The following is a 27,872-nucleotide window of genomic DNA, read 5'->3' as shown; positions in this document are numbered from 1 at the left end:
TCACAAGTGGGAGGGGATGGGTGATAAGGAATGATGAGAAGATTAATAGTAATAGTAGTGCAGACTTTGTAATAGATGAACAGTGTTGAGGGAATTATTTGTTTAGCAGAGTGATGGCTTTCGGGGAAAAAATGTTCTTATATTTGAAGCATCAAATAGCATTTTTTAAAAAGGAGACTGGAACTAGGGAAGAAGTTCAAAGATATTTCTTAACAGACTAACAGAGTTGGAAGGGACCTCAGAGGCCTTCTAGTCCAACCACGTGCTCAACCAGGTTCAAGTGGAGGCAGGTCTGATGGTGACCCTATACTTTCTTGTAGAACAAGAAGAGAACAAATGGATTTGGGGAATATCAGAAATACTTCTATATGCTAAACACTTCCTTGTTGTGAATACAACAAATACAGAGTGGGTTGTATCTTCAACAATTCACAGAAGAAGAATACTGAGTATTCACTTTATTTAGATCCCTTGTCATTTCTCTGAAAAGACAGGTGTCACTCAAGTGCCATTCACTGGCAGGAAAAAAGAAGCTTACATTGAAAAAAGCAATGAAAACTAATTTTTTATCATTTATACTTTTCCGTTCTTCCATCAGTCAAACTGCCTTTTAGGCAAACTGCATTATAAAACTATAGCAGTAGGAAAAGTAGTACTTGTTGAAATGCTCTATCTTGGACACAGAGAGGAGACATCCTACTTCTAGTGAGTAAGGGAACAGTTATTAATCTCTGCAAAAACTGAAAGTTAGAAACAATGCTGGTGAGAAAAAATATATTGATGGATTACGTGGAATTTATTGATTCATTTAGGGGGGGGTTTTTGGTTGGTTGTGGAGTTGTTTTTCGTTTTTAAAGATTTTTTTTTTTTTTTTTTTTTTTTTTTTTTTTTTTTTTTTTTTTTTTTTTTTTTTTTTTTTTTTTTTTTTTTTTTTTTTTTTTTTTGTTTTTTTTTTGGTGGTTTTGGGGGTGGGGTTTGGTTTTTTGGGGTGGGGGGTGGTTGTGGGGGTGGGTGTGTGTGGGGGTTGGTGGGGTTGTGGGTGTGGGGGTTTTTTTGTTGTGGGTTGGGGTGTTTGGTGATTCAATATTCATAGCTGCCAATGTCAATCAGTGACTCTGGGCAGCTTACAATTTAATGTAATTGTCTTCTACATTTCTTTACAGGGTCTCCCAGGGTCTCCTGGACTTTCTGGTTCTCCTGGACTTGCTGGATCTCCAGTAAGGAAAAACATTTTTTTTTTTTTACAAAAACAGGAAAGTTAGCAATGTTGGATAGCACTCTTTATTTGAGATTCAGAGGGTACCTGTTGTAGAAGATCCTTCTCTCTGGTGGTACAATCTGGTTGGCCGTAATGGTCAACACAGGACCTGAAAGAGAAGTTAGATAAAGAAAGGCATGAAAACAAAATTCTTCCTATATTTATGGGGGCAGGGTAGACAGAGCTGGAGAGAGGAGAATGCAGGCCTAACTCAGCACTGACTCTGGTAAATAATCTAAAAATAAGCATTATACCATAGTGATAGTCAATTTTGTATAATGGGTAAGGCCCCAAATTAGAAGACCACGAGTCTTAGTTCTGCCTTAGGCACAAAGCCAGCTCACTGTCTCTCAGCCCTAAGAAACAAGCAATGGCAAGCCACTTCTGAAATCTTGCCCAAAAATCTGCAGGGTCTTGTCCAGGCAGTCACCAGGAATTGAGGTTGACTTGAAGGCAACCCCCTCAAAGCCAAGTATAACAGAACTCAGAGTAGCTTCTCTTTTGGACTTGGCTGGAAATAGGTGGCAGATAATACCAGGGAAACCTCAATATTATAATCTGTTTTAACTGTGTGTTTGTTTTGTCTTGTTCTAGGGTCAACCAGGAGAAACTGGCAGAAATGGTGAACGTGGGCCACCGGTGAGTTCATGTCATAGAATCTTCAATGTGTGCATTTGGGTGAATATACAGCTAAAATAAGCAAACAGTCTCTTCCGAGGTCAAGATATATTCTGCCTTTAATACAATATTTTAAAAGTATTAAGATAATTTAAGAGTAACAATCAAAGATAGTCAAATAATGGTTAGTCCAGTGGTGAGATTCATTTTTTTTAACTAATGGTTTTGTGGGTGTGGCTTGGTGAGTGTGGCATGGCTGGGTGGCCGTGACTTGGTGGCCGTGGCTGGGGAAGGATACTGTAAAATCCCCATTCCCTCCCCACCCCACTAACCTGTTTTCCAGCTCCATTCTCCTGTGCAAGGCAACCAAAGAAGACCCAGCTGATCAGCTGGGACTTGGGAGTCAGAGAATAGATAGGGGCAGGGCCAGTCAGAGGTAGTATTTGCTGGTTCTCCAAACTATTCAGAATTTCCGCTACTGGTTCTCCAGAACTGGTCAGAACCTGCTGAATACCACCTCTGGGTTAGTCCAATTATTGTTTGCTAGCATCAGCCCATGTGCTTCCAATCCTTACTTATGACTGATTAATTCCACTGATTAATTGTTCTCCCTGTCAGGAAATTTCTCCTTAGTTTCTGGTTGGATCACTCTTTAAGGAGCTTTCCAGCCATTGCTTCTGGTTCTACCTTCAAATGCTCTGGATAATAAGTCAATCCTCTCTTCTGTGTCACAGCCCTTCAAGTACTGGAGCACAGCTATCATCATGTCACCCCTAATTATTCTCTTTGTTATGCCAAACATACCTAGTTCCCTTAACTGTTCATTGTACAATTTAGCTTCCAGACCTGTTATCTTTGTTGTACTTTTCCCAGCATTTATCATGGTGACAAGAATTGGACACGATATTCCAAATATGGACTCACTAGTTCAGTATAAAGCAATAGTGTCATTTGTGACCTTGATGCTATCTGTCTATTGATGCTGCCTAGGATTGCATTGGCCTTTGTGGCAGCTGGAACACACTACAGGCTCCTACTTAAGTGGCTGTCCACTAGGACACTTCGGTCCCTCTCACAGTTACTCACTGTTCAGCCAGGTACTGGCTACCTGTATCTGTGCACCTGTTTTTCCCTACCTAAATGCAACATCTTACTTTTCTTACCACTGAACTGAATCCTGTTAGCCAGGGCCCAATGCTCAAGTTTGTCAAGATCTTTCTGAATCTTGAGTCTTATCTTCCAAAGTATTAGCAATTCCCCACAGCTTGGTGTTATTTGCAAATTTGATGAGTTCTCTTCTCCCCTCATTTAGATCATTTATGACTATGTTGAAGTGTACTGGCCCTTAATCTTAAAGATGATAAGATTGGGAATGACTGGCTTAGTAAAATAAAAATGGAGTCTTTTGTGGCTAATTTAATAAATCAAGTTGTAGCAACTTATATATTAACTTGACCATAGTTTTCTATAGCTTTTGCTGAACTTCAGTAACTATTTTTAACTATTTCCAAGTTTCAGAGCTGTTGAGATCTTTTCTTTGCTATTGCTGACATCTTGTGGCCGTCTCTTGAATTGTTTTAAAAGGTGTTCATGACCATAAACAGCAAACCTGCTGAGCTCCTTGATGTTTTCCCCCTCAAATATATATTTTAGTTTTGGTTCCTTTTCTCCAAACATGGGGTAAATTTCTAGCACTGCATTGGGAAATCTCTGAGACAGAATCTCAGCTTTCCCAACCTTGGCCTTGTGCGTAGATTGTCATCCTTCAAATGAGCTGTGTGCTTCTCAACTTGTTTTTCAGTCAATTTTGTGGAATGATGGAAGGCTTAATAATCATTTGCCACGTCAGTTGAAATCTGTGAGGTGATGCTTTAGTAGATATTAATAAATTATCCCAGACTGATTAAATTGTCAGCTAGGTACAGAAGTTTTTATTGAGTCATTAAATTTATATCTTTTGCCCATTCATTATCCCTCTATCTCTTCTTATAATAAAAAGAATTTCTCCTGAAATCACTAATCAGAGTATGATGCCTTTCTATCCTCCCCCTAAGTTAGTAAAATTAACATTCAACATAACAAATACCCAATTCGGTTCTGCTTGGTACATTCTATCCACCAAAAATGTTTAAATACATTGTATCCTCCTTTCCTTCAATATTTTATTACATTTTAAAAATCAATCATTATTAAAAACTTCAACATTTTAATTTCTTATTAAATCTTAAACCATTCTAATTTACTATTTCAAATATAAATGTTACAATACCATCTTCTGTACCTAGCAGAATCTTTCTTACAGAAATTTATATTTCATCCTTTGTCCCTAAAAAAATTCCTCTTCTCCCATCCAATTTTAAAACTTTGAGGCTTTTCTCCGCCTTTCCCCTTTCTTTCTTCCCCCACCAAATCTTCCTATCCCCCTTCTTCTTCTAACCTCTGCCTTGCTGGGATCCCTTCTCTGTTGTGTTCCCTTTTTCTCTTGTTTGCTATCATTATATTTACTTTGCATCATATTTTTCTCTTTCTCAAATGTTTTTTAGATCTTAAGTCCTTCATTTTCCTTGCTCTCTTCCTTCCTTCTTCCTTAGATAAGTTTTGGGATTCAATAAAGATGGCGTCTTCGTCTTTTCCTTGTTGTTGTTCTTCTGGAACAACTTCTATTTCCATCTGTTCCATTGTCTGTTGGTAATTGACCAGCGCCATTTCTAGAAATAGAAAAGCTTTTTCCATACCATCTTTGCAGGCTGCTTTTGTTTGCTCATATTCATCCCTCAGGTCTTCAAAAGGGAAAGCCATTATAAATAAATCTTTTCTTTTCTTTATTCCTCTTTCTTCTTACACCAACCAAATATTCCGAGAGAAAGGTAAAACAATCCCAAAATCCACAATCCTCAATAAATCCAAGCAAGCCAAAATTCCCCCTTCCTCTTCCAGGGTGGTATCAAACAAATAAAAAAAAAGAGTCCAAATCTATATTTTAAAGCCTTATTAAAATTATATTTCTGTCCTCAAATCTTCAAGGCATCTCCTCCAACAAGATCCAAATTTATATATTTTCTTATCCTCTCCCTTCCGGCTTAATTCCGTCGGGAGGGAGAGTAAACTTTCCTTTCAGCACCTCAAAATAGCCGCTTTTTTTCTTTGTGGAAAAATCATCAAAAACCATCTTTTCCAGGAATTAAATTAGATAAATCTCAAAGCCCTGGGTCGACCAAGAAGAACTTTCACTTTCAATAACTTTCTCTTCTTCCTCCTGCGCATACTTGCCCGGCTGCCGACTTCTTTGTGGCAGCCATTACGGACCGCCGCTGCACTGTCCTGGTAAAAGGGGGTTCTGCCGGCCAGGGAGGGGTCTGCAACACCCCCAGACCCTTCCTCCGGATCCCCTTACCTTCAGCTACCCCTGCAGGGCAGCCTTGCTCCGCACCCGTCCGGGTCGGAGCTCCCAAAACGGCTAGCGCGGCAGGATCGCGCAGCTTCGCGAATCCCTACCGCTCGCGAATCCGACAAAGATGGATTAAATAAGATAGAATTGTGAAGAGTGATATGCGCTGCCCATGCAAAGAGAGGTAACTGGGGCCAAGGTACTTTACTAAAAGATTTTTTTATGTTTGTTTGTGTTTGTTTGTGTTTTATGAGAATATTGGGAAATTTTTGTAGAAAGACAGGAAAAGATTTAAATATGTAATGATTTGTTTGTTGTTGAAATTTTTAATAAAACTTGTTTTTTTTTTTAAAAAAAAAAGTTTTTATTGAGTCATAAAAAGAGTGAAATCCTAACTCACCTAATCTGATTTTAAACCATATCCTGTATCTGAACTGAAGAATAACAGAATTGGAAGGGACCTTGGAGGTCTTCTAGTCTAACCCCCTGCTCAAGCAAGAGATTTTATACCATGTGGACAAATGGCTATCCAATCTCTTCTTATAAACCTCCAGTGATGGTCACCCAAAATTTCTGGAGGCAAGCTGTTCCAATGGTCAGGAAATTTCTCCTTATTTCTTTTTATGATGCAGAAAATTATGCCCCCCTTGATGAAGTAAAACCAGGCATATCTGAACCCAGAAATTAATATGCATGGTTTGTTTTCCTTTTTCCCTTTCCTTTAGGGTTTACCTGGAAAATCTGGTCAAGATGGTTTACCTGGTCTTCCAGGGTCAAAAGTAAGTAAGCTTAGTGACAAATCTTTGCTGATCTCATTGCTGGAAAGGCTTAAATTAACAATTCCATGGTCTGATAATTCCAAACAGTCATTAAGTTTCTTGCTTCTTTACTTAATACTAAGATTCATCATGAATTTCTGGCTAAATTCAGTGGCTGGTGTCTGAAATGTTGTGGCTCATTGATTCCAAAGTAAGTTTATTAGAAAAGGAAAAAAAAAAAAAAACCAGAAGCCATAATAGGTGTTTCAAATATCTGGAAGCTACTATGCAGGACATCAAATCTAAAGGTCTTGTATAAATTGTTTGCACAGATTGGTGCATGCACCATTTCCTTGCACAAATAAGGTAGCCTCCATATTTGCACGTGTAAAACATGTCAGCCACCATTCTTTCACTCTTTTTACGTACTTGAATTTAATAAATCAAAATTTGTGTTTCTTCATTTACTTAGAAGGAAGAGCTAGAACTGATAAATGGAAATTGTGAGAAAGCCATTTTCAGTAAAACTCTGGACATTATAGGCTCTCTATTTTGGGGAACCCTAAGCGTTCTTTGAAACATTTAATTCTGTCCTTATTCAACAATTGTATTTCACGTTGTCCTTTTTTGGACTAATTTTCTTTTATGTTTTTTTTTTACAGGGAGAACAAGGGGAAAGGGGAGAAGCTGGTAAAGCAGGCTCCAAGGTAGAAAAAGAAAAGAAAATTCATTTCTTATAAAATATGAGAAATATTCTAAATAAGTAAATACTGGAGGGTAGCTGTTAGGGTAGGAAAGAAGATCCCACATCTAATTCCTAGATTGATCTTAATGATTTTGTTGGAAGAAATATCCATCCGGTTCAGTTTTCAAGCTGGGAGAAAAATACTGGAAAAATAAAGGCTGATTGGAAAGATGGTTTATTGAGGAAGCAGAACCACACGGGTTTGTGGTTCTCATCAGCTAACACAATGGAGTTGAGAGTGGGGGTTTTTATACCTTCTTTGGGCTTTGCTTTTGAGCTTCCTGTTCCTGTGCAAGAACATGTATTCTATGGGCTGTTGTCAGATTGCTATGGGGTTATGCTGGCTCTATATGCAAAAGAAGAAATGAAAATCCTAGGTGTTTGTCTGAGCTCCCAGGTTTGGCTGAAGTTTGGACTGTTCTGGGGATGGTGTAAATGAAGGGGCTTGTCTTCTGAAAGGGTGTTGGGCAATTCCTTTTGTGGCTTAATGGCTTTGTCCTGTGTTGGATCTAGAGTGAGGGCTAATCCTATCATTCTGCCTTTGTTCAGTCTTTGCTGCAGGGAGTTTTAAAATATCCTGACTTGAATGGTTACCAAATCTGCATTTCTAAAATATGGCTCTTCAGTTTCTGCTTGGGGCTGGGAGACTGTTTCCTGCCTCTTAAAAACATGTTTTTCCATTTCCCCCTTTTGCGGAAATGTAATATTCTGCCTTTTTAAGGTTTCCCAAACCATTTCATTCTTCTTGGTGATGGTGACGGTATTCACTTTCTACAATCCCCCCACCTCCCTTTGGGCCACATAAGTGTGGATGGAACACTTTTTCTGCCCCAAGATTAAGAATTGATCTGATCAGGGAGACTTGATGGGTGCTTTTATTTTTATTTATTTTTAATGCAAAGGGGAAAGCATTGATAAAGGGAGCAGAAAAGTATCCCTTCAGTGGTTCCCAAAAGGAGAGCTTTCAACCCATGAAGGTCTAACAGCCAGGGCAAAAGTTCTGAAAAGAAATTTACAGTATCTAATTTTTCTGCCAATTATTTTCATATGTTTGACATCACTTTCTGTTAGCTTCCAGTCAGATTTGAAGCAAGCACAAGCCCCATACTTTTTCACAGCCATGGTTTACCTTTAGTAAATAACTACTGGCTGCCCATTTCCAAGGATTGTTTCCTGAACCTGTCTTAGCTCTTAGTTTAATGCATCCTGGGTTTGTGAGGCCAAATTGAGGTTAGCCAGTGTGCAATCCAGGCTATTAATATTATGTAAATTGCACACAATGAGCCCTATGACTCCTACTAATAAGACCCCCAGTGCAACATATTTTGTCTTACTGGGCAACTGGGCAGCATCATTTGTGAGTCACACTCAGGTTTTTGGGTTTGGAGATCTTTTTTCTGCTACTTCTTCAGTGAGGGAATTGCCTGAGGGTCATGGCCCCTCCCCCCATGGAATTGGCAGAGAGGTATGATTGCTTGGATCTTAGTGCCAAAGAGCAAAAACCAGCCCAGGAGAAGCTGTGTGTGGAGGTAGGTGAAGGGGATAGCCTCATTCTGATTCTGAGTGGTGTGTGTGTATGCATGCACATGCAACTACTTCTACAAGACAGACAATACAAACATCCTGGACAAATTTCCCTCTCACCAAATAGAAGTCCAAGGCATTGAGAACTTGCTGTGCCAACCACTCCCAAATGCCATCCCTCCATGAATCCATTTAACTGATTACAACATAAATAGGCAAGAAAGAAAACCTTACAATGAATTTCTGCCCTCCCACCATAGTTTTTCCAGCTGTCTTCTGAGGATTGAAAGATTCTTTAGTCTTCACTGGTCCATCTCAGTGTCCTCTTTCCTGTCTGCTGGATGGCATTAGGCTTGGCTTGGTGGTAAGACTGGTCAGTCACACTTGGGAAAGTCTGCTCCATTCTGCTTGCTGTGATGACTTTTTTAGTAGATGACTGGATCCAAACCCAACTCCCTGGCTCAAATGGATGGAAGATCTCTTCTGGAGGCAGCATCTGGGTCAGTGTGATCTGCTTCTAAAGATTGCAGAGTTGTCTGTGCAGGGCTGAAAGATATGAGGACAGGGCCTCCTCCCTCCTTTGTGGGTGATTCTCCTAGAAAAGGCATTGTTGGAGGATAAGAGATGGAGAGGTGGAGTGGGGGTGGATAGATAGCTTGCAGGCAGAGTTTGGAACAAAACATTAAGGTTAACATTGCAGATGTTAAATAGACAGATAAAACCACTTAAACACATACAGTAAATGCAAGGATGATTTTTTTTTTCTCCTGTAAATGAACTTAAAACATTCCCTCATAACCTTGGGCTGTTCTTAAAGGTACAGAGAGTGAAGGAAAAAAAATTGAACACAGTTCTCTTCACCCTGTTCTGCTGGCCAGGCAAACCCAGGGTAAAGGTATTTTTTTTCTTTTCATTGCTTTAACTTTTTTTTTCTAACAATTTAAAATTCTTGTCTCTAGGGATCAGAGACTCTTGACAGTTATAATTACCTCGAGGGCACACAAAGATTTTGAAACAAACACACACACACAAAACCAAGGAGAAAAGGAGAGGAAAACAGAACTCTCAGGGTTACACCCTGGTCCTTCCCACTATAAATCTCAGTTAATTCAACTTAGGGAAGGCACAAATCTTAACAAACATATCATGTGGTTGCATGGAAGACAGAGAGGAAGAGAGAGAGAGAAAAAACATACAAACAAACAAACAAAACCAACGTTCCTATTTATATATTCCCCTTTTCTTTTTTGAAGTACCTTTATTTAGCCAAATTGGTTTTACAATTTCATCCCTGAGCAAAGCCCACTCTTTGCACAATTTCCTTGCTCACATCTTCTTATTCATACCAGCCAGGATGAGCATCTGCCACTCATCCTATGCCATGAGCAAATCTCCTAAGGGGGTTCCTGTTGCAACCCTTGAGCTACAGCTTCCCATATTCCCCTTCTGAAGTGGGGTTCACTTTGGCTTAGCTGGGTCTACCGCCATCAGTTTTTGGATTAAAAAAAAAAAAAAAACTCCCAGAGAACTCTGGTTCCCTAGAGAGTACAGGCACCTCCTTTTGTAGGGAATACTGATCAGTTTTCAAACCAAAAAGGGGCCCTGGAGGACCTGCTGCTTTTCCTAAGCAAGATGAGTATGTGCACCTCCTAACACAGGGTTTTGTTCAGTGACTTCCCAGCTGGTTGCCCAAGTTCAACTCTCTCATTCACTTTTCCCTTCCATTTTCACACAGCCTCTCTCTTTTCCCTAGCAAAAGGTCCTGTGCTCTGGCCTGACCCTCTACACTTTCCTGGCTCTATTGGTAGAACAGATCTTTCTGTTCTAGGAAAGGCACAGAGGGATCAGGATCCAGCTATGATTGGGAGAAGAGTCCTCTCTCACACATAGTCATACACACATTTCCCTCACTTTTCTGGGCTTTAAAAGTTAAACTTTAGAGGGACTCACCTTCTTTCCAAGTAGCCTTTGAGCTCAACACTCAACACTCCCTTTACTACCTTTGTTCCAAATGGCCAAGATCAGTCAGTGGGTCTGTTGCCAGCAAGGGAGGCTTACCGAGGCCAGGCCCAGTGGTCAGGTTAGCTTGGAGTCTCCATTTCTCCCTTTGAGGGGCCAAATTGTGGGAAGAAATATATTTCTGGTTCAGTTCCAAGCTGGGAGAAAAATACTGGAAACATGGAGGCTGATTGGAAAGATGGTTTATTGATGAAGCAGAACCACCTGGGTTTGTGGTTCTGGGAAGCTGACAAAAATGGAGTTGAGAATGGGGGGTTTTGTACCTTCTTTGGGCTTTGCTCTTGAGCTTTCTGTTCCTGTGCAAGACCATGTATTCTATGGGCTGTTGTCAGATTGCTATGGGGTCATGTAGGGGTTATGCAGGGGTCACAGCTGGCTCTATAGGCAAAAGAGGAAATGCAAATCCTGGGTGTTTGTCTGAGCTCCCAGGTTTGGTTGAAGTTCGGACTGCTCTGGGGATGGTGTAATGAAGTGGCTTATGTTCTGAAAGGGTGTTGGGCAATCCCTTTTGTGGCTTAATGGCTTTGTCCTGTGTTGGATCTTGAGTGAGGGCTAATCCTATGCCTTTGTTCTGACTTTGCTGCAGAGACTCTTAAAATAATCCTGACTTGAATGGTTATCAAATCTGCATTTCTAAAAGGTGGCTCCTCAGTTTCTGCTTGGGGCTGGGAGACTGGAGCTGTTTCCTGCCTCTTAAAAAACATGTTTCTCCATTTCTCCCTTTGGGGAAATATAATATTCTGCCTTTTTAATATTTCCCAAATTATTTCATTCTTCTAGGAGGGGTGTGCGTGCTGACTTTCTACAGTTTTATGTTTATGTTTTTATTGTATTGTAAGTCACCCAGAAAATAAACATTTTCAAGCAGGCAAGAATGACTTAAATAACTACCGATAACATTTAATGAGATGCGTTTAATATAATACATCCTTCTATGTGCTTAATAAGTGCATGCATAGCATTCTTCACAAATTCGTTTTTGAAAGAGGTTCAAATGTCTGCAATAGGTTCTTCCTTCACCAGAGGAAAAAAATAACTAAAGAGAATTTTTGCTTTCTTGTTCATACTTTAGTTTTAGAGATAGATGTGTAAAAGTTTGGAAAATAAAACAAAAAACTTGGAAAACATGATATTTTGCTATTTTTCAGGGTGAATCAGGCCCCCCAGGCCCCTCTGGCATAGTTGGGGAGAGGGTAAGTATTGTTCATGGCAAAGTAGTCTAAGTCTATAAGGTTAATTTGCCATTTGTTCGATATATAATGACTTTGCTTTTGAATGCTCAAGGCAGCTTACAAGGAAATCTCCCTTTATTATATAATTACAATAACACTCTATGGAAAAAGTTAAACTGACAGTGAGTGAGTGCCTCAAGGTTCTCCTTAAAATTGTTGTGTCAAGGTAGACAACCTGGATTATTTTTTTGTCTTAGTCCTACTGTAACCTCCTCACTTATGATGATGTTTCTAAGTTGTCCTTTTATTGAGGCAATATCCTTCCCAAAACAACCAGCAGTCAGCAGTGCATTTACAGCAGTGTTGGTGGAAATCTTAATTGGAAAGATTGAGAGGATACATGTGTAGGGCCTCAAAAGAATGTTTGTGTGGTCCATATTGGATGCTAAAAATGAAATGAAACCTTGGCAAAAGTTATCTAGTAGGCTGGGTAAATCATGTCAGAACCACAATGATTTGTGAATGTGTGACCACATACACGCACACACACCTTTGTCAAATCGCTGAATCAATTTAGGGGCTGTTTTGCTGCATTTAATCCACAGAGTAATAAAACTCTTGAATGGTTATATTCAGGGAGGCGATCAAACCGACATTTCAAATCAATTGAATTTTCTACAATTCTAAGTATATTATATTCTCATTTAGGGTGAAGCTGGTCTCCCAGGCTCACCTGGTTTGCCTGGTCCAAGAGGAGAAAAAGGAAACCAGGTATTCAGTTCAAGATGTCTGCAAGTTTTGGTTTGATTCATAAAGGAATGGAAACTTCTATTTGAAGAACAGTTGGTATCTGTCAACCTTCTAGACTAGGGGTTGGCGATTAATTTTCTCAAGGGGCCATGTGAAAAACTGGGGCTGTTGTTGAGGGCTTCCACCACTAACCCTCCCACTACTTGCCCCACTGTCCTAAAATAACATAAATATAAATTGCCAAAAAATATTTGGAAATAATTAATTATGGCAAATGTTTGTTATTTTGCTTTTCATTACTTCCTAGGAATAATTAACTTTTGTCATTGGGGCAATGGCATTATTCAATGGCCTTGTCAAAGTCTATCGTAATATCTTGAGAAGGTCTGAGAAGCACAGCACCTTTTACCTCAGGAAAGGAAAATGGAGACCGCTGTACAACCTTCAAACCTTCTTCTTGCAGACTGTGTTGTGATACCCACTTTTAAATGGCAAACCAACAGAAGAGCCAAGTCACCCAGATTTTTTTTCAAATTTAATGCTCACCAAGGCAACTCCTAACCCAACCAAACTTTAAACCAAGTCCAGAAATTCCAACCCTGATCACTTCTAAGGCATCACCACCTGACATGAGTGGCTTTTAGCTTCTGCCCAAAGTAAAATAAAAAGTGTAATCTATATAAGTGTGCAAAGGTACATCATCTCCTGATTAATCAGTTTTCCTTCCCAGAAATTTTAAAGTCCAGAAATTCCAGCCCAGCAAAATTATTGTTCCCTTCCAACAAGAAAAGGAACTCATGCTTTTTAACAAAACTTTGAATCTGTTTTAGAAGTTAGTACAGATTTTTGTCCCTTTTTGTCCTCAAATTGACTTGTGATAATTGTTGAAAGCAGAAATTGCAGCAAATAATATTTTAGATCTATTTTTGCCACCAAGGATCATCTTATAAGATCTTGGGTTATTTGGGTTTACAGGGTGAAAAAGGAAGAACTGGACTCGCTGGCTTCAAAGGTGACAGAGGAGAAAAAGTAAGTTACCAGATAACTGATTAAATCCCATGATTTATATGCACACTGATAAATTCATTTGTTTCGTGGGTGACATCATTGTTTGTGTATGACCTACACCACATATGCTTATACGATTATTATCTGCATTGAACACAGTGGGTAGATGATAAGATAGACATTCCAAAATTTATGCTGTTGAACATTCAATGACTGGATATTGGAACTGTCAATCAAAGCAAGATAAGAAAGAGTATTTTCTCCCAGTTTCACTTTCAGATTAATGAAATTAATCTGATTAAAAATCAAGGATGTTTGTAAGGATTTCATGGGTTCTTACTTGCAAACCACACAGTCATGTGGATAATGAGATGTGCAATGTACAAATTTGGAAAAGAAAGAAAGAAAGAAAGAAAGAAAGAAAGAAAGAAAGAAAGAAAGAAAGAAAGAAAGAAAGAAAGAAAGAAAGAAAGAAAGAAAGAGAAAGAAAGAAAGAAAGAAAGAAAGAAAGAAAGAAAGAAAGAAAGAAGAAAAAGAAATGAGGAAGGAAGAAGAGAAAGATGGAGGGAGGAAGGGAAGGAAGGGAAAAAAAGAAGGAAGGAAGGAAGGAAATACCTATACACAGAGACACATATAGTATTGTACAGATGTGTGCATTTCTGTATATATAAAATGAAACATATTTCCTTCCGAAAAGAGATCCCTGGTTATTTCAGTTACATCTTGATTTTGAAGCAGGAAAAATCAGAAAAAAAAGGAGTCTATCCAACAGATAGTGGAAGGTGTCAATCAACTAAAGCAAAATGATCAAGTATCCAGCTGAGTCAAGTGTATTGCTCTCCGGAAATCATACATCCTTGAAATGGAAATAATAATAACAATCAGAGCATAGGAGAAACAGAAGAAAGATTGAGTGGTATAGACAAGGGTGACATATCACTTTTTCTACTACCAGTAATAATAACAATAGTGAAAGGCTTGTTGTGGCTTCAACCAGTGCTTGCCTGCTTTCAGAACTTGAGAATGTTTCTTATGATCCATGCCAGAGACTATTTTGGAAAAACAGCTGAACATAAGAGTAGTGCCCACAAGACAGGGGGTCAAAATTTAAGATGGTAGATACATGTAAAATAAAAGCAAGACTTCCAGTTGTGACTTCCACCTCTTGAACTCCTCCATGGAGGCTTCCCTGGGCATTCTTGAGTTATTGTTATGGTCTGTCCATGGGAGACAGATGGAGGAAGAACAATAGAGAGATAAGAGACTTCTCAACTAGCAAAAGAAATTGGACCATGGAAAGCATCCCTAGAAAGCAAAGGTGAGTGGGGGGACCAATGTGCTTTCATACTTGCAAGATTCTGTTAATGTAACCTTACAATCAAATGTGGTGGCTCAGTGGCTAAGATACTGAACTTGTCGATCAGAAAGGTTGGCAGGTCGGCGGTTTGAATCCCTAGCGCCGTGTAAGGGAGTGAGCTCCCATTACTTGTCCCGGCTTCTGTCAACCTAGCAGTTCAAAAGCATGTAAAAATGCAAGTAGAAAAATAGGGACCACTTTGGTGGGAAGGTAACAGCATTCCGTGCGCCTTCAGCATTTAGTCATGCCAGCCACATGACCATGGAGACATCTTTGGACAGCTTCGGAAAGCTCTTTGGCTTTCCTAGAGCTGGAAATGACTAGCACTTTTGTGAGAGGGGAACCTTTACCTTTAGCTTACAATAAAACTACTACCTTGAAAGCTGTCTTGGAGCCATCTAAACAGAAGTCATAACCTCGGCTCAGGTCAAGAAATGGACTGAGTTGGATGAAATGCTTTAAGGTACAATAAAATAATCATGAAAGCTTAACTACAGTAGGTTTATCTCTGTCCAAACTGCATAGAATTAAAGTGGGATTATTTTGGGCTTCTTTATCATGCTTGGCTCTTTCTCGGGATCAGTAATCTTTCCTTTAAGTTCCCCCTTAGTGGATCATTTGTTCCTTCCCTAATCCCCAAGTTCAGCTCCACATTCTTTTTCATCTGATCTGTAAACCAACACTCTTGAATGCTGATACAACTACATCAATGTCACTTTTGAGGAGGTTAAAAGGAATAAGATTTAGGGTGAAGGTCATGATGTTAGAAGAAAGGCACCTTATTTTTTATCCAGCACTGGTCTAATTGAAACTTCATATTCAAGGATAAATCATTGTGTACAATTGCCAAAAAAAACCTATTTCTTTTATCATGTCGATTTTAATTGCATACCATCAATTAAATGAATACTTATGGAATGTAGCAGTATAAATATGTGATGAATATTTATTAGATTTATGGCAGATCATCTCCTTATTGGATGATGAATTTGTATACCACAGTTTACATTTATTAAATTTAGATATGAAACTGGGTCTCCATTTCTAATCCTTCCTTCCTTCCTTCCATCCTTCCTTCCTCTTTCCCTCTTTCTCTCTCTCTCCCTCCCTCCTTTCCTTCCTGCCTACTCCATATTTTTCTCCCTCCCTTTTTCCTTCCTAGGGTGAAATTGGTGCTCCTGGTCTCCCAGGTCAACCTGGAAAAGTAAGTAGAACTGCATTTAAAAAGACAACTAGGTAATCTCGGCTGGTTTCAACAAACTAAGCAGGATTCAATCGGATTATAATTCCACCACTATAGACCATGTCTATCTGTATGTTCAGTATGACTTGAAGTCATTCCACCACCGTCCATGAAATCACTACAAGTACAACTTAAGTGTCTTTACCTTAAGAAAAAAAACCTGTAAGGATTATAAATGGAATGAGGGCACAGAGGTGGAAGAAGTAAACCAATGTTTCTGAAAATCAGAGTTTCTTCTGTTTTTTAAAGTGAAGATGTGCTTCAGTCAGCCAACTGCATTACTTATTTTGTGTGGCCTGAAGGCCTGTTTAAAAAAAAAATGTTCCTACAAAATTTTGACCTTGTGTTGCAAGCTTTTGTGAAGCATAATTGCACAATGTGTAGCCCTCCATGGAGATGCTGAGCCACAATTCTTGTTACCCATCAATAGTAAGTAATGCTGAGCATTGAAATTCAACAAATTTGGAGATCCACCCTTAGTGCATTTGTTTGATGAGTTTCCATTGCCTTTGGGATATGTTATGTTTTTGAATGATTTTGAAGTAATAATAAGAAGGAATATTACCATGTATTTATCACCATAATGCAATCAATATTATGTGGTTGCTGTTATTGCTTTATAAAGTTGATACTGAAGCCTCTTATTTTCATTGTTTGCACTCTAGGCTACATTATTTACACCAAGGCCTACTATTCCTGTAAGTAATTTTTAATTATTTGACGTTTTATGGTTATGCTTATATTTAACATGCTTACATGGGCAAACTGTATTAAACATTAAACAATGGAATGCACACAATAGATACAAACTCAAGGTTAACCGCACCAAACTTGATTGCAGGAAATACGACTTCAGCAACAGAGCGGTCAATGTCTGGAATACTCTACCTGACTCTGTGGTTTCTTCCCCAAACCCCAAAAACTTTAATCTTAGACTGTCTACTATTGACCTCACCCCTTTCCTAAGAGGTCTGTAGGGGGCATGCATAAGTGCACCAACGTGCCTACCGTCCCTGTCCTATTGTTTTTGTTTTCTTATATGTATCCATTTCATGTATTCATAACTATGTTTATACTTATACCTGTTATCTTATAATCACTTGACAAAATAAAACAAAATGAATAAAAAAAATAAAGTATACATGTACTTTTCAAAAAGATATACATAAAGAACAGAGGCTGGTGAGAATCATGCAGTTCCTTCTTAAAATGGGAAGGAAGATCCAGAAAATATCCATGGAAGCGAAGAACTCATAGGAATCTGGGATCTTACAACATCAGACCTTCAACTGGGTAAAATGAGCCTCTGGAATGGCCAGAGATGGTATCAATGTCCACCTAACTTGGACATCAGAATAAAGTCTCCAGGTTCCATCTCTACTTTAGCTCCATCAGCAAGATTTCACATTGCCCACAATAGATCTGAAATGAAATCCAGAGCTTGAGTGACATCTGTAATTTTAGGTCATTTGCTGAAAGCATGTTGACCTACAAAAAAAGGGATTAATTCTGTTTGATATATCATCATCATCATTCTGTACGATATACGAAAGGAAAATTCCATCTGGGTTAGCAAATCCAGTTATTTCTGGATCCCTCTAGTTTAACAGGTGGAATATCCATACTTTTTCCAATCCTCTTTTCAATCTGTCTTAAAATATTTTGAAACAAGCAAAGAAAAACAAGTGAAGGGAGGGAATATCAGGTTTCTTCCCAGAGTTAACTTCCTTTCTTTGTTTCTACAACAAGAAAAGTAATAAGTATAAATGTATACATAGTTGTGAATACATGAAATGGGTACATATAAGAAAAATAAAAGAATTAGAGAAACAATAGGACAGGGACGGTAGGCACATTGGTGCGCTTATGCACGCCCCTACAGGCCTCTTAGGAAAGGGGTGAGGTCAATAGTAGAAAGTCTAAGGTTAAAGTTTTTGGGGTTTGGGGAAGAAACTACAGAGTCGGGTAGAGTATTCCAGACATTGACCACTCTATTGCTGAAGTCGTATTTCCTGCAATCAAGTTTGGTGCAGTTTACTTTGAGTTTGTATCTATTGTGTGCTCTTGTGTTGTTATGATTGAAGCTGAAGTATTCATTGACAGGTAGGACATTGCAATGTATGATTTTATATACCATGCTTAAGTCAGACTGAAGATGGCGTAATTCAAGGTTTTCTAGTTCTAGAATTTCAAGTCTGGTGGCATAAGGTATTCTACAACGAGTAGAGGAGTGGAGAACTCTTCTTGTGAAATATTTCTGGACTTTCTCAATTGTGCTAATATCAGATACGTAATGTGGGTTCCAGACTGATGAACTGTATTCGAGTATTGGTCTAGCAAATGTTTTGTATGCTCTGGTTAGTAGTGTGATATTACCAGAGAAAAAGCTACGTAGGATTAGGTTAACAACTCTTAATGCCTTTTTGGCTATGTAGTTGCAGTGGGCTCTAGCACTTAGATCATTAGAGGTGAGTATTCCAAGGTCCTTTACAGAGCATGGGTCATCAACAAGATCTTGACTATTCAGCTTGTATTTTATTTTCTGATTTTTTTGCCAATATGTAAGACAGAGCATTTATTTGTTGAGATTTGAAGTTGCCATTTGTTTGACCATTCTGATACATAGTCAAGAAGCTTCCTCTTATTTAGTACAATCCTTTTCCTAAATCTAATTATTAAAAAATGTTGCACTTTAGGCAACATTGTGGTTAAAGAAGGGATTATAAACTTGCAAAAGTGTTGTTAGTATTTTCCCAAGTGAGCAATCAGAAAAACTGTTAGTAATTTAGATAGAAGATAGATAGAATTCTTTATTGGCCAAGTGTGATTGGACACACAAGGAATTTGTCTTGGTGCAAATACTCTCAGTGTACATAAAAGAAAAGATACATTTGTCAAGAGTCGAGAATCATCAGGTACGACACTTAATGATAAGAAACCATTAGGGAGCATTTCACCGAGGCGGCTGTCTTCCTGGCGCCATCTTCAAATAGTTCAAACAGTTCAAATAGTTTTCCTTAATTTACATAGCTCACATTTATTTCCCTGTCATGTTTCTCTAGGCCAGTAGAGGGCAGCAGATGTTTTTCATAAAAAATAGTCTATTTAAAATTTAAATGTCTTAAAAGTTTATATTTCTTATTATCTGTACTGGTTTATGACCTCAATAAACTGAAAATTAATTGAATGGATGCAGTCATGTTACAGAGAGTCCTCAACTTATAACCATGTTTGAGCCCAAAATTTACGTTGTTAAGTGAGACACTTGTGAAGTGAGCTTTGCCCCATTTTATGATCTTTCTTGCTACAGTTGTTAAGTGAATCACTGCAGTGGTTAAGTTAGTAGCACGGTTGTTAAGTGAATCTGGCTCCCCCCCATTGACTTTGCTTGTCAGAAGGTCACAAAAGGGGATCACGTGACCCCGGGACACGGCAACTGTCGTAAATGTGAGTCAGTTGTCAAGCATCCAAATGTAAATCACGTGACCATGGGGATGCTGCAACAGTCATAAGTGTGAAAAAAGGTCATAAGTCACTTTTTTAGTGTCATAACTGTGAATGGTCACCAAATGAACTGTTGTAAGTTGAGGACCACTTGTACTTTACTTACATATTTAGATTTAGCAAAACCCTTTAATGGAGTAAGTTCATTCGCCCTCTTTTTGAGGGGTAGATTTCTGCCACAGGATTTTTTTTCCCACTGTAGAATTTGTTTTTGTCAGAGTATATTCATGAACTGGAATAGAGCATGGTAACAAGGTCAGCCAATGAATAGGCATAGCAACTAAGTCAGCCAATGAGGACTGTTTGGAAACTGAAACTAGAAGTAGCCTAGGCTGGAAACTGAAACTAGAAGTTAGCCTAGGCATGGCTCTATATTAAGCTCTGCAACTCTGCAGCCGTGTTGAGTTCTGAGTCTGTCTGTTGAAATGACACTGCTTCTCTCCTCTTGCTTGCCCGCTGAACTAAAGTAAAAGAGAAACTAACTTGCTTGCTTGCTGAAGACTGGAGCTCTGCTCTGAACTTGCAACATGTTTATTTCTGTCTGAGTTTGCTCTATGTTGGAGATATGTACAACTGGTTTTGTAAATTTTACTTATTATGTTTATAAAGATGTTAAATGAAGCATCAGCCCTCTGTGTTTATTTTTCTGGCTCTGAATTAATGCTGCCAAAACTCTGAACAGTGTTTTGTAGTATTTTTCCACACACACAAAAAAATTGCACAATATTCGTGGACTTTTGGGAGATTAGAGAGTTAGAGATGAAAGTCGTCCAGAACTTAATGATGCTTAATTTGTGGACAAATAGGACTTTGTCAACTGTACCCTGAAAAATGACAGTTTTAAGCCACTTTTACAGTGTTGCTAAGATAACTACAGGAAGTTGTCCATGTTAGGACCACGTCCCAGAGATGATACAGTAAGTGTCAACTCGTAAATCATTCTTATGCCTGTTTCCGAGTTGACATTAGAAGGAGGGGGGGGAAAGGCCTGATGGAGCAGTGAGGCAGATGAAGGCCAGAAGCACATTCCATGCTTTTCTTGTGGAGATTGTAGCGTAGGCTACTGGATCTTCTGCCCAGGAAAATCTTTCATTGGAGAATGCCATTGATGACACCCAGCCCATCAACCTTCGTTGGAGAATCTGATATATGACACACCCAGGAGGTTGGGGGTGTTAAAGGCTGTCAAAATGCCTGAGGATTCGATTTTCCTGCTGGGAGAGCTCCGGTACAAGGATACAGACAACTGCTTGAAAGCTGGATCTTTTTATTTTTCAGGAAGGCGAGAGATAGCAAGAAGTCTGTGTTCCTGGGCTAGCTAGCTTTGTATGATAAGCCCCTGGTTTATATACCTTTTTCTCATTTTGTGTGTGTGTGCTTGTGTTTGTATTTCTTAATGTTTTAAATCCTGTCAGGGGTTGACTTCGCTTTCCGCCGGAGGGTAAACTCCAGCGGGTGCAGAAGGCAAACTTTATGGGGTGGTTTGATTGGATTATCGGTTTCGTCCTAATCTTTTTTCTTATATTTGTTTCTTATATTTGTTTTGTGGCAATCTCCTGTCTGTCTCCTTTGCAATATATTTTGTGTCTTTTGTCTGTTTGTTTTGCTGATTTGGCATGTCTTGTGTTTGTAAGGGTTTTCTTTTCTTGTTTCCTTCGTTTTCTTAATTATTTGGGCTTTTGTCTAAGGGGCTTCTTTAATACCTTTTATTTGGTTTCTTTTCCTATGCAAGTTTGTTTTATGGCTGGCTTGATGTTCCCTTTGGGTTTTTCCTGCTTGGGTGACACCACTGTCCTCGTGAAGTTTCCTTTCCACAGGGGGAAACAGGGTCATAGGTGATAGTAAATTATGTGTCTCAGAGTTGGCTTTATATGGTTTAGTGCCGGACATGTTGCTCCTAATAAATCTTTTGAATTTTTTTGAAACTTGGCTCGAGGCTCATGATTTAATTAAGGCAATCGTTGTAACCCTGACAGTAAGACCTACTCAAGTCCAGTTATTTATTTACAGCTAATAGACAGAATAATGCCAGACTCAAGCTATAACCTTCTAAGTTTACAAATATATCTTAGAAGTTTCTAACATGACTATCCTGAACCTTTTCCACCCCATGCTATCCAATTTAGGACTGTGCAGTCTCTTGTCTTGGACATCTCCTGAATGTGCTGTCTCCACCATGGGAAATTGCAGTGCTACTGCTGATATTCCCTCCCCTCTTCTCCTCCTTCACTTGCACATTCCATCGTAGTCCATGAAGCCGCTCCAAGTCAAGCTTGACTCGAGGGAGGCTTTATTTTTAACCACTCTCTCAAAATATGGAATCAGACCATATCCCTGCAAAGTTGCCTGTGGCCATTTAATTAATATGAGTGTCACCTTCCGAACAGAAGAATCAATTCAGCGGCTGGAATGGACTTGCTAATGAATGTTTATCTCTCCACAGTTAGGAGGCATATCATTCTGCTGTCATGAAGATTGTCGTGTTTACCTGTTTTATACTCTTTATCTAAACCAATATACAATTATTTTCTTTTCTTTTTTTTTAACTCAAGGGAGAACAAGGGCCGAAAGGTGAAAAAGGTGATCAGGGAGAAAGAGGTGAACCCGTAAGCAGATTATTGTATATACTCTTTCTTTTCAGATAAACCATTTCAAATGAGTAGAAAGTTAAAATATAGGTAGCATGGTGATTTAAAAAATAAATTAATTATGGAGATAGTTGGTAGAAGATAAACAGATAATAGATCTGATCTAACTATCTATGTACAGTATCTACTTATGCATTATGTATCGTATATAATGGATAATACATCTATAGCAATAACACTTTGACTTACATGCTGTTTGACAGTGCTTTACAGCCCCCTCTAAGTGGTTTACAGAGTCAACATATTGCTCCCAACAATTTGAGTCCTCATTTTACCCAGGCTGAGTCAACCTGTCGTACATAGATAAATAGATGTATCATAGCTATAATTTCTAAATACTGTTTTTGAAAAAATAATCATCTATATTAATCAACTAAGATAGATAACTTTAGGAACATAAACAAAGTGAATTGCTATTACTCAGGCCATGTTGGTCTTACGAATTGGAATTTTATTTATTTATATAACTGCCCATCTCACAAAAATGTGACTCTGGGTGATGTTATAAGAATTGAATAATCAATATAAAAACATAAAATCCTGATGAAAATAAACATTATCAAAACAAATATAGTAACCCTAGTCAAAGGGAGGATGAGAATAAATCTTGGGCAATTGAATTGTTTGAGCATATCTCCTGTTGCCTGTGAACTCCTGGCCTGATCATGTAACCAGGTCTTGAGGGATTTCCAAAATATCAGAAGGGATGGAACCAATCTAATTTTTTTTTTTTTTTTTGGGGGAAATGTTCCTTAAGGAATGCACCATGACAGAAAGTCCTGGAGTCACTAAATATAGATCTGCCAGATCTAATGGGACAAGCTGGTATCACTGGGAAGGGGCTAGTCCCTCAGATATTCATCGTGTCTAGGTTTCAAAATGGTTATGTGCAGGAGAAGGTAAAAAACAAACAAACCTATTCTAATGCTTTTATACGTTTTTATTTCATTCAAAATATTAAGATACAAGATCCAAAAGAAAAAGAATTAGCAAAGAACAAAACACAATTAGACAATAACATTTAAAAATGTGAATTAAAAAGGATAAAAAAAATATTAGTCTCCCTAACTGAATATTGACAAATCTATTGCAACAATAATAGCTTCCCCTTTTGCAAAGCAGGTCCAAAATTTATAAACTTTCACCTCTATTTGCAACCCAATTGACCTGGCATACATTGAATATATGAAAAAAAAAATGTTAACAGGTTAAAGAACAGCAAAGCTAAAATTCAAGACCCTCTGTTAACAATCTGTTATTGCAATTTACTTGTAGAAAATCTACTACAGTTTCTTATCTACCACATATCACCTCAGTCATTATATCTGGTCTATCCAGGAACAAATACCCTTATTTGGCTCTTAATAATAAACCTTTTCTGATGCTGAAAGAACATCTCTTTCTTAGATCAAGATGCTCAGATTCAGGAGTGGGCTTCACAAATTTTAGCAAACAATTCTCGGCCCGGTTGCTGGGTGGGCATGACCATGGTAGGCGTGGCATAATCGGCCTCTTGTACCACAGCGAGGGGGGGTGTTTTTGCCCTCCCCGGGCTCTGACGGCTTTTGTTGAGCTTCTGGGAGGGCAAAAACCATTTCCGGCCTTCCCAAACTTCCGGGAGGCCCATTTTTTGCCCTCCCCGACCTTTCACACATGCCCTGCACTTACCTGCATCCAAAATGAGCCGCGTTGGGGTTCCTGGGAGGGGAGGGGTAGGTGGGACCAGCCAGGAGTGGGATTTGGGGGTTCTCCGAATTGCACAGAATCTTAGCTCTCCCGAACCCCTGCGAACCCCCAGCAGCCCCATCTCTGCTCAGATTCACCACAGTGAAAAAAGAAATCACATAAAACTGAAATCATTCATGTGTGTTTCTTTTTCTGCCTCATCTATAGGGAGAACGAGGTGTTCCAGGAGAACAGGGTCCAATTGGACCAGCTGGGCAACAGGTAAGTTAATCTAAAATGAAACCACTAGACAAGCTCATATATTGATATTAAAAAATAATATAAAAACAAACATCCATTGTTTATAGATAGAAGTAAACATACATCAAACTTTCTCTATATTATTTCCATTATTCCAAATAATTCTAATCAGGAAATCTACTTTTCACTTTTTTTTTTTTTTTTACTTTTAGTAGGAATAAATGTAACATTTTTTTTGTATTGACTTTAACCATGACTACTTGAATATAGAATAAGGAAATGTTGTAATTTGTCACTTGTTCTGGTTGAATGTAAGATTCTAGGAACGTCTATTGTTGATCATGTGAGAGACTTCATGCTTTTCCAGTATAATAGCAACAGCACTTAGACTTATATACCACTTTATAGTGCTTTACAGCCCTCTCTAAGCAGTTTACAGAGTCAGCCTCTAGATCAGGGGTGTCCAACCTTGGCAACTTTAAGACTTGTGGACTTCAACTCCCAGAATTCCTCAGCCAGCAATGCTGGCTGAGGAATTCTGGGAGTTGAAGTCCACAAGTCTTAAAGTTGCCAAGGTTGGACACCCCTGATCTAGATGGATGGATAAGGGAAGGGAACGGAAGAAGAAAGGAAGGAAAATAATCATAGACTTATATACCGCTTTACAGTGCTTTACAGCCTCACTCTAAGCAGTTTACAGAGTCAGCTTCTTCCCTCCAACAGTTTGGGTCCTCATTTTACCCACCTTGGAAGGATGGGAGGCTGAGTCAACCTTGAGCTGGGATGGATGGAGAAGGGAAGGGAAGAAGGGAAGAAGGAAGGAAGGAAAATAGTCATAGCACTTAGACTTATACATCATTTCATAGTGCTTTACAGCCCTCTCTAAGCGGTTTACAGAATCAACACATGTCCCCCAACAATCTGGGTCCTCATTTTACCCACCTCGGAAGGATGAAAGGCTGAGTTAGCCTTGAACCTGGTAGGATTTGATCTGCCAAATTGCAGTAGGAGTTGCTTGCAGTACTGCACTCTAACCACTGCGCCACCAAGGTTCCTTAATCAATTGGTGATCGTAGAAAATGCGATATAATTGTTACGATCACTATGAAAATAGCAGAGTAATTAAAATCTTCCATAAATATAATTTTATTTCTTCTTCATTTTTTTTAACGATATGCCATGTGTGTTTGAAAGTATCGTCTGTGTCTTCTCCTTGGTTGGCCAGATGGTTGGCCAGGTTGTTGTGACCAACAACATTATAACTTTTGTTATTTTTACCACATCTCCGAGTTCATTTACATGGATTGCTAAGCAGGAATGGATGCCCTTAACACTTCTCCTTTCCTTTTGCTTCGGTTCCTTTTGAACAAATAGCATCCTTTAAAATTAGATGATAAAGACCCAAGAATCTCAGCTTGATGTACAGGTGGTATTACCTTTTAGACGAAACATTATTTTCCTTCAGCCATTAAAGCTCCTCCCACAGCTTTCTTGGCATGAGGTCAACTTGCTTTATAGACTGCCTGAGCTTCTGCATCTTTGATTCTTCTATCTACTAGACTGAACCCTTGATTCTTGTCTTTAGGGTCTGAAAGGAGAAGAAGGGGAAGTGGGTCTACCTGGGCCTCCAGGAGAAATTGTAAGTAGCTGCTTTAAGAATAATTTTTCCAGGTAGATCAAGGTTAAACAAACACGGGATATTTAAGAACCTTTTAATACCTGCAATGTTGATATTGGGAATAAACCTAGTAAATAAATATAGTGAGCAGACAAAGCGTAACGGTTATTCTATGTTACAGTCCACCCCTTTCTCTTATTTATATAGAGAGTCCACAGGAGTTGAGTGGCCAATAGATTGAAATGAACAAATAAATAACACTGGGATCAAATTTACATAAATGTCAGGGATGACCATCAATATATTCCTCAACTTATGGCTATGATTTATTTTAACAGGGTACCCCTGGACCTGAAGGACCCTCTGGCCCACGTGGTTTGCCTGGGAATGTGGTGTGTATACAATGGCAAGGAAATAGCTCCTTATCTGACAGAAGAGTAGTTCTGAATTTGGTCACCAGCTAAATGCACACTGATTATCCTGGTGGCACAAGTTTGTCACCTTTGAAGGGGATAGAATTTTACCTTCATCAACTGCACCCACAACCTGCATTATTTCCTCTTTGAAACCTGCTGTTCCCTTCTCCTCCTTCTCCTTCCCCTTCCTCCTGTTCTTCTCCTTCTCCTTCCTCCTCCTCCCCCTCCTCCTCTTCTCCTTCCCCTTCCTCCTTCTCCTTCCCCTTCCTCCTCCCCTCCTCCTCTTCTCCTTCCCTTCCCCTTCCTCCTCCTCCTCCTCCTCCTCCTCCTCCTCCTCCTCCTCCTCCTCCTCCTCCTCCTCCTCCTCCTCCTCCTCCTTTCCTTCTCCTTCTCCTTCTCCTTTCTCCTCCTCCTCCTCCTCCTCCTCCTCTCCTCCTCCTCCTCCTCCTCCTTTTCTTCTTCTTCTTCTTCTTCTTCTTCTTCTTCTTCTTCTTCTTCTTCTTCTTCTTCTTCTTCTTCTTCTTCTTCTTCTTCTTCTTCTTCTTCTTCTTCTTCTTCTTCCCTTCCTCCCTCCCTCCTCCTCCCCCCCACTCCTCCTCCTCCTTTTTCCACTTCTGGTATTGAAGGAGATAGCCCTGATTCTTGGTCTTCTGAAAGCCTCAGCCATTGTTATTTGATTCTGTTGTAGTATGCCTTTAACATTGTCTCTCCATCCTTTTCTGTGTCTGCCTCATATTCTTTGATCTCCTCTTTTTTGTGTATGTCTTGCACACTATGGAAGTTATCCCATCTTATTAGTAAATACAGGAACAATGTTGCAGTGCATTGAAAGTACAGATAGTCCTCAAATTACAACTGGTCATTTACGATGTACTGTAAAAAAAGTTATTTATGTCCCATCCTCAAAGTTATAACTGCCCCATATCTCCTACAGTAATGTGAGGTGTAGTTTAGCTGCTTGGCAACCAGGTCATATTTATGATGGGTTGCAGCATTTTGCAATCATGTGATTTTGTTTTGCAAATATTTTGCTATTTTTTGCAGCAAAAAGATAAGCTAGATTTGGAGTACACAATCATGTGATTTGCTTAATGATCACATGACTCATTTAGTAATTGTCATAAAACTCTCATAAAATCAAGTCCAGTCACATGGTGACACGACTTATGACTGCAATGATTTACAACCAAAATTCCAAACAAAATTGAGGTTGTAAGTTGAGAACTATCTGCATAGCATTTAAAAATGCTGCAACAAGCTGGGATCTATCCATAGACTTTGATGGAAATGGCCAAACATTTGGAGAAACATTACTGGTTTTATTAGAATTTACAGAATCCTAAAATTTTAGGATGCAAAGGGGTCACTAAGGCCATTCACTCATCCAGTCCCAGTGCTGAAATGCCAATCAAAGCATCCATGATGGGTACTATGTAGTTTTTTGCTTCAGAGGGATACAATCAAGATCAAGTGATCAAGCCACTCTGTTAAAGCCTTAGTAAGATCACACCTAGAATATTGCATCAAGTTTTGATCACCACACTATAAAAAAGATGTTGAAAGAAGGCTAAAACATATGATGAATGGTTGCAGGAACTGAGCATGGCTAGTCTAGTGAAGAGAAGGACCAGGGGAGACATGATAGCAGTCTTCCAATATTTGAGAGGCTGCCACAGAGAGGAAGGGGTCAAGCTATTTTCCAAGGCACCTGAAGGCAGGCCAAGAAGAAATGGGTGGAAACTGAACAAGGAGAAATTTAACCTGGAAATAAGGTGAAGTTTTCTGACAGTGAGAACAATTAATCCATAGAACAGCTTGCCTTCGGAAGTTGTGGGAGCTTCATCCCTGGAAGCTTTCAGGAAGAGATTGGACTGCCATTTGTTGGAAGTGGTGTAGGGTCTCCTGCTTGAGTGGGGGTTT

General features: G+C 39.1%; 1 protein-coding gene across 1 annotated transcript in view; it reads left to right on the top strand.

Moving 5' to 3' along the window:
- The window catches only part of COL22A1 (collagen type XXII alpha 1 chain), a 231,925-nt gene that overhangs the window by 141,651 nt on the left and 62,402 nt on the right, over positions 1-27,872 (top strand). The window contains exons 26-39 of the mRNA XM_087962222.1: positions 1,164-1,217; positions 1,853-1,897; positions 5,990-6,043; positions 6,685-6,729; positions 9,109-9,186; positions 11,459-11,503; positions 12,191-12,253; positions 13,208-13,261; positions 15,760-15,801; positions 16,506-16,538; positions 21,897-21,950; positions 23,886-23,939; positions 25,504-25,557; positions 25,875-25,928. Coding sequence (XP_087818348.1) covers positions 1,164-1,217; positions 1,853-1,897; positions 5,990-6,043; positions 6,685-6,729; positions 9,109-9,186; positions 11,459-11,503; positions 12,191-12,253; positions 13,208-13,261; positions 15,760-15,801; positions 16,506-16,538; positions 21,897-21,950; positions 23,886-23,939; positions 25,504-25,557; positions 25,875-25,928 — 729 coding nt within the window. The remainder of the gene's footprint in view (positions 1-1,163; positions 1,218-1,852; positions 1,898-5,989; positions 6,044-6,684; positions 6,730-9,108; positions 9,187-11,458; positions 11,504-12,190; positions 12,254-13,207; positions 13,262-15,759; positions 15,802-16,505; positions 16,539-21,896; positions 21,951-23,885; positions 23,940-25,503; positions 25,558-25,874; positions 25,929-27,872) is intronic.

The sequence above is a fragment of the Notechis scutatus genome, chromosome 3, assembly GCF_049901735.1.
Source record: "Notechis scutatus isolate UNSWTSFEM ecotype Mainland chromosome 3, rNotScu1.2, whole genome shotgun sequence".
NCBI lineage: Eukaryota > Metazoa > Chordata > Lepidosauria > Squamata > Elapidae > Notechis > Notechis scutatus.
Note: the sequence above shows the minus strand (reverse complement) of the source record. Positions and strands in the feature narration are given on the sequence as shown.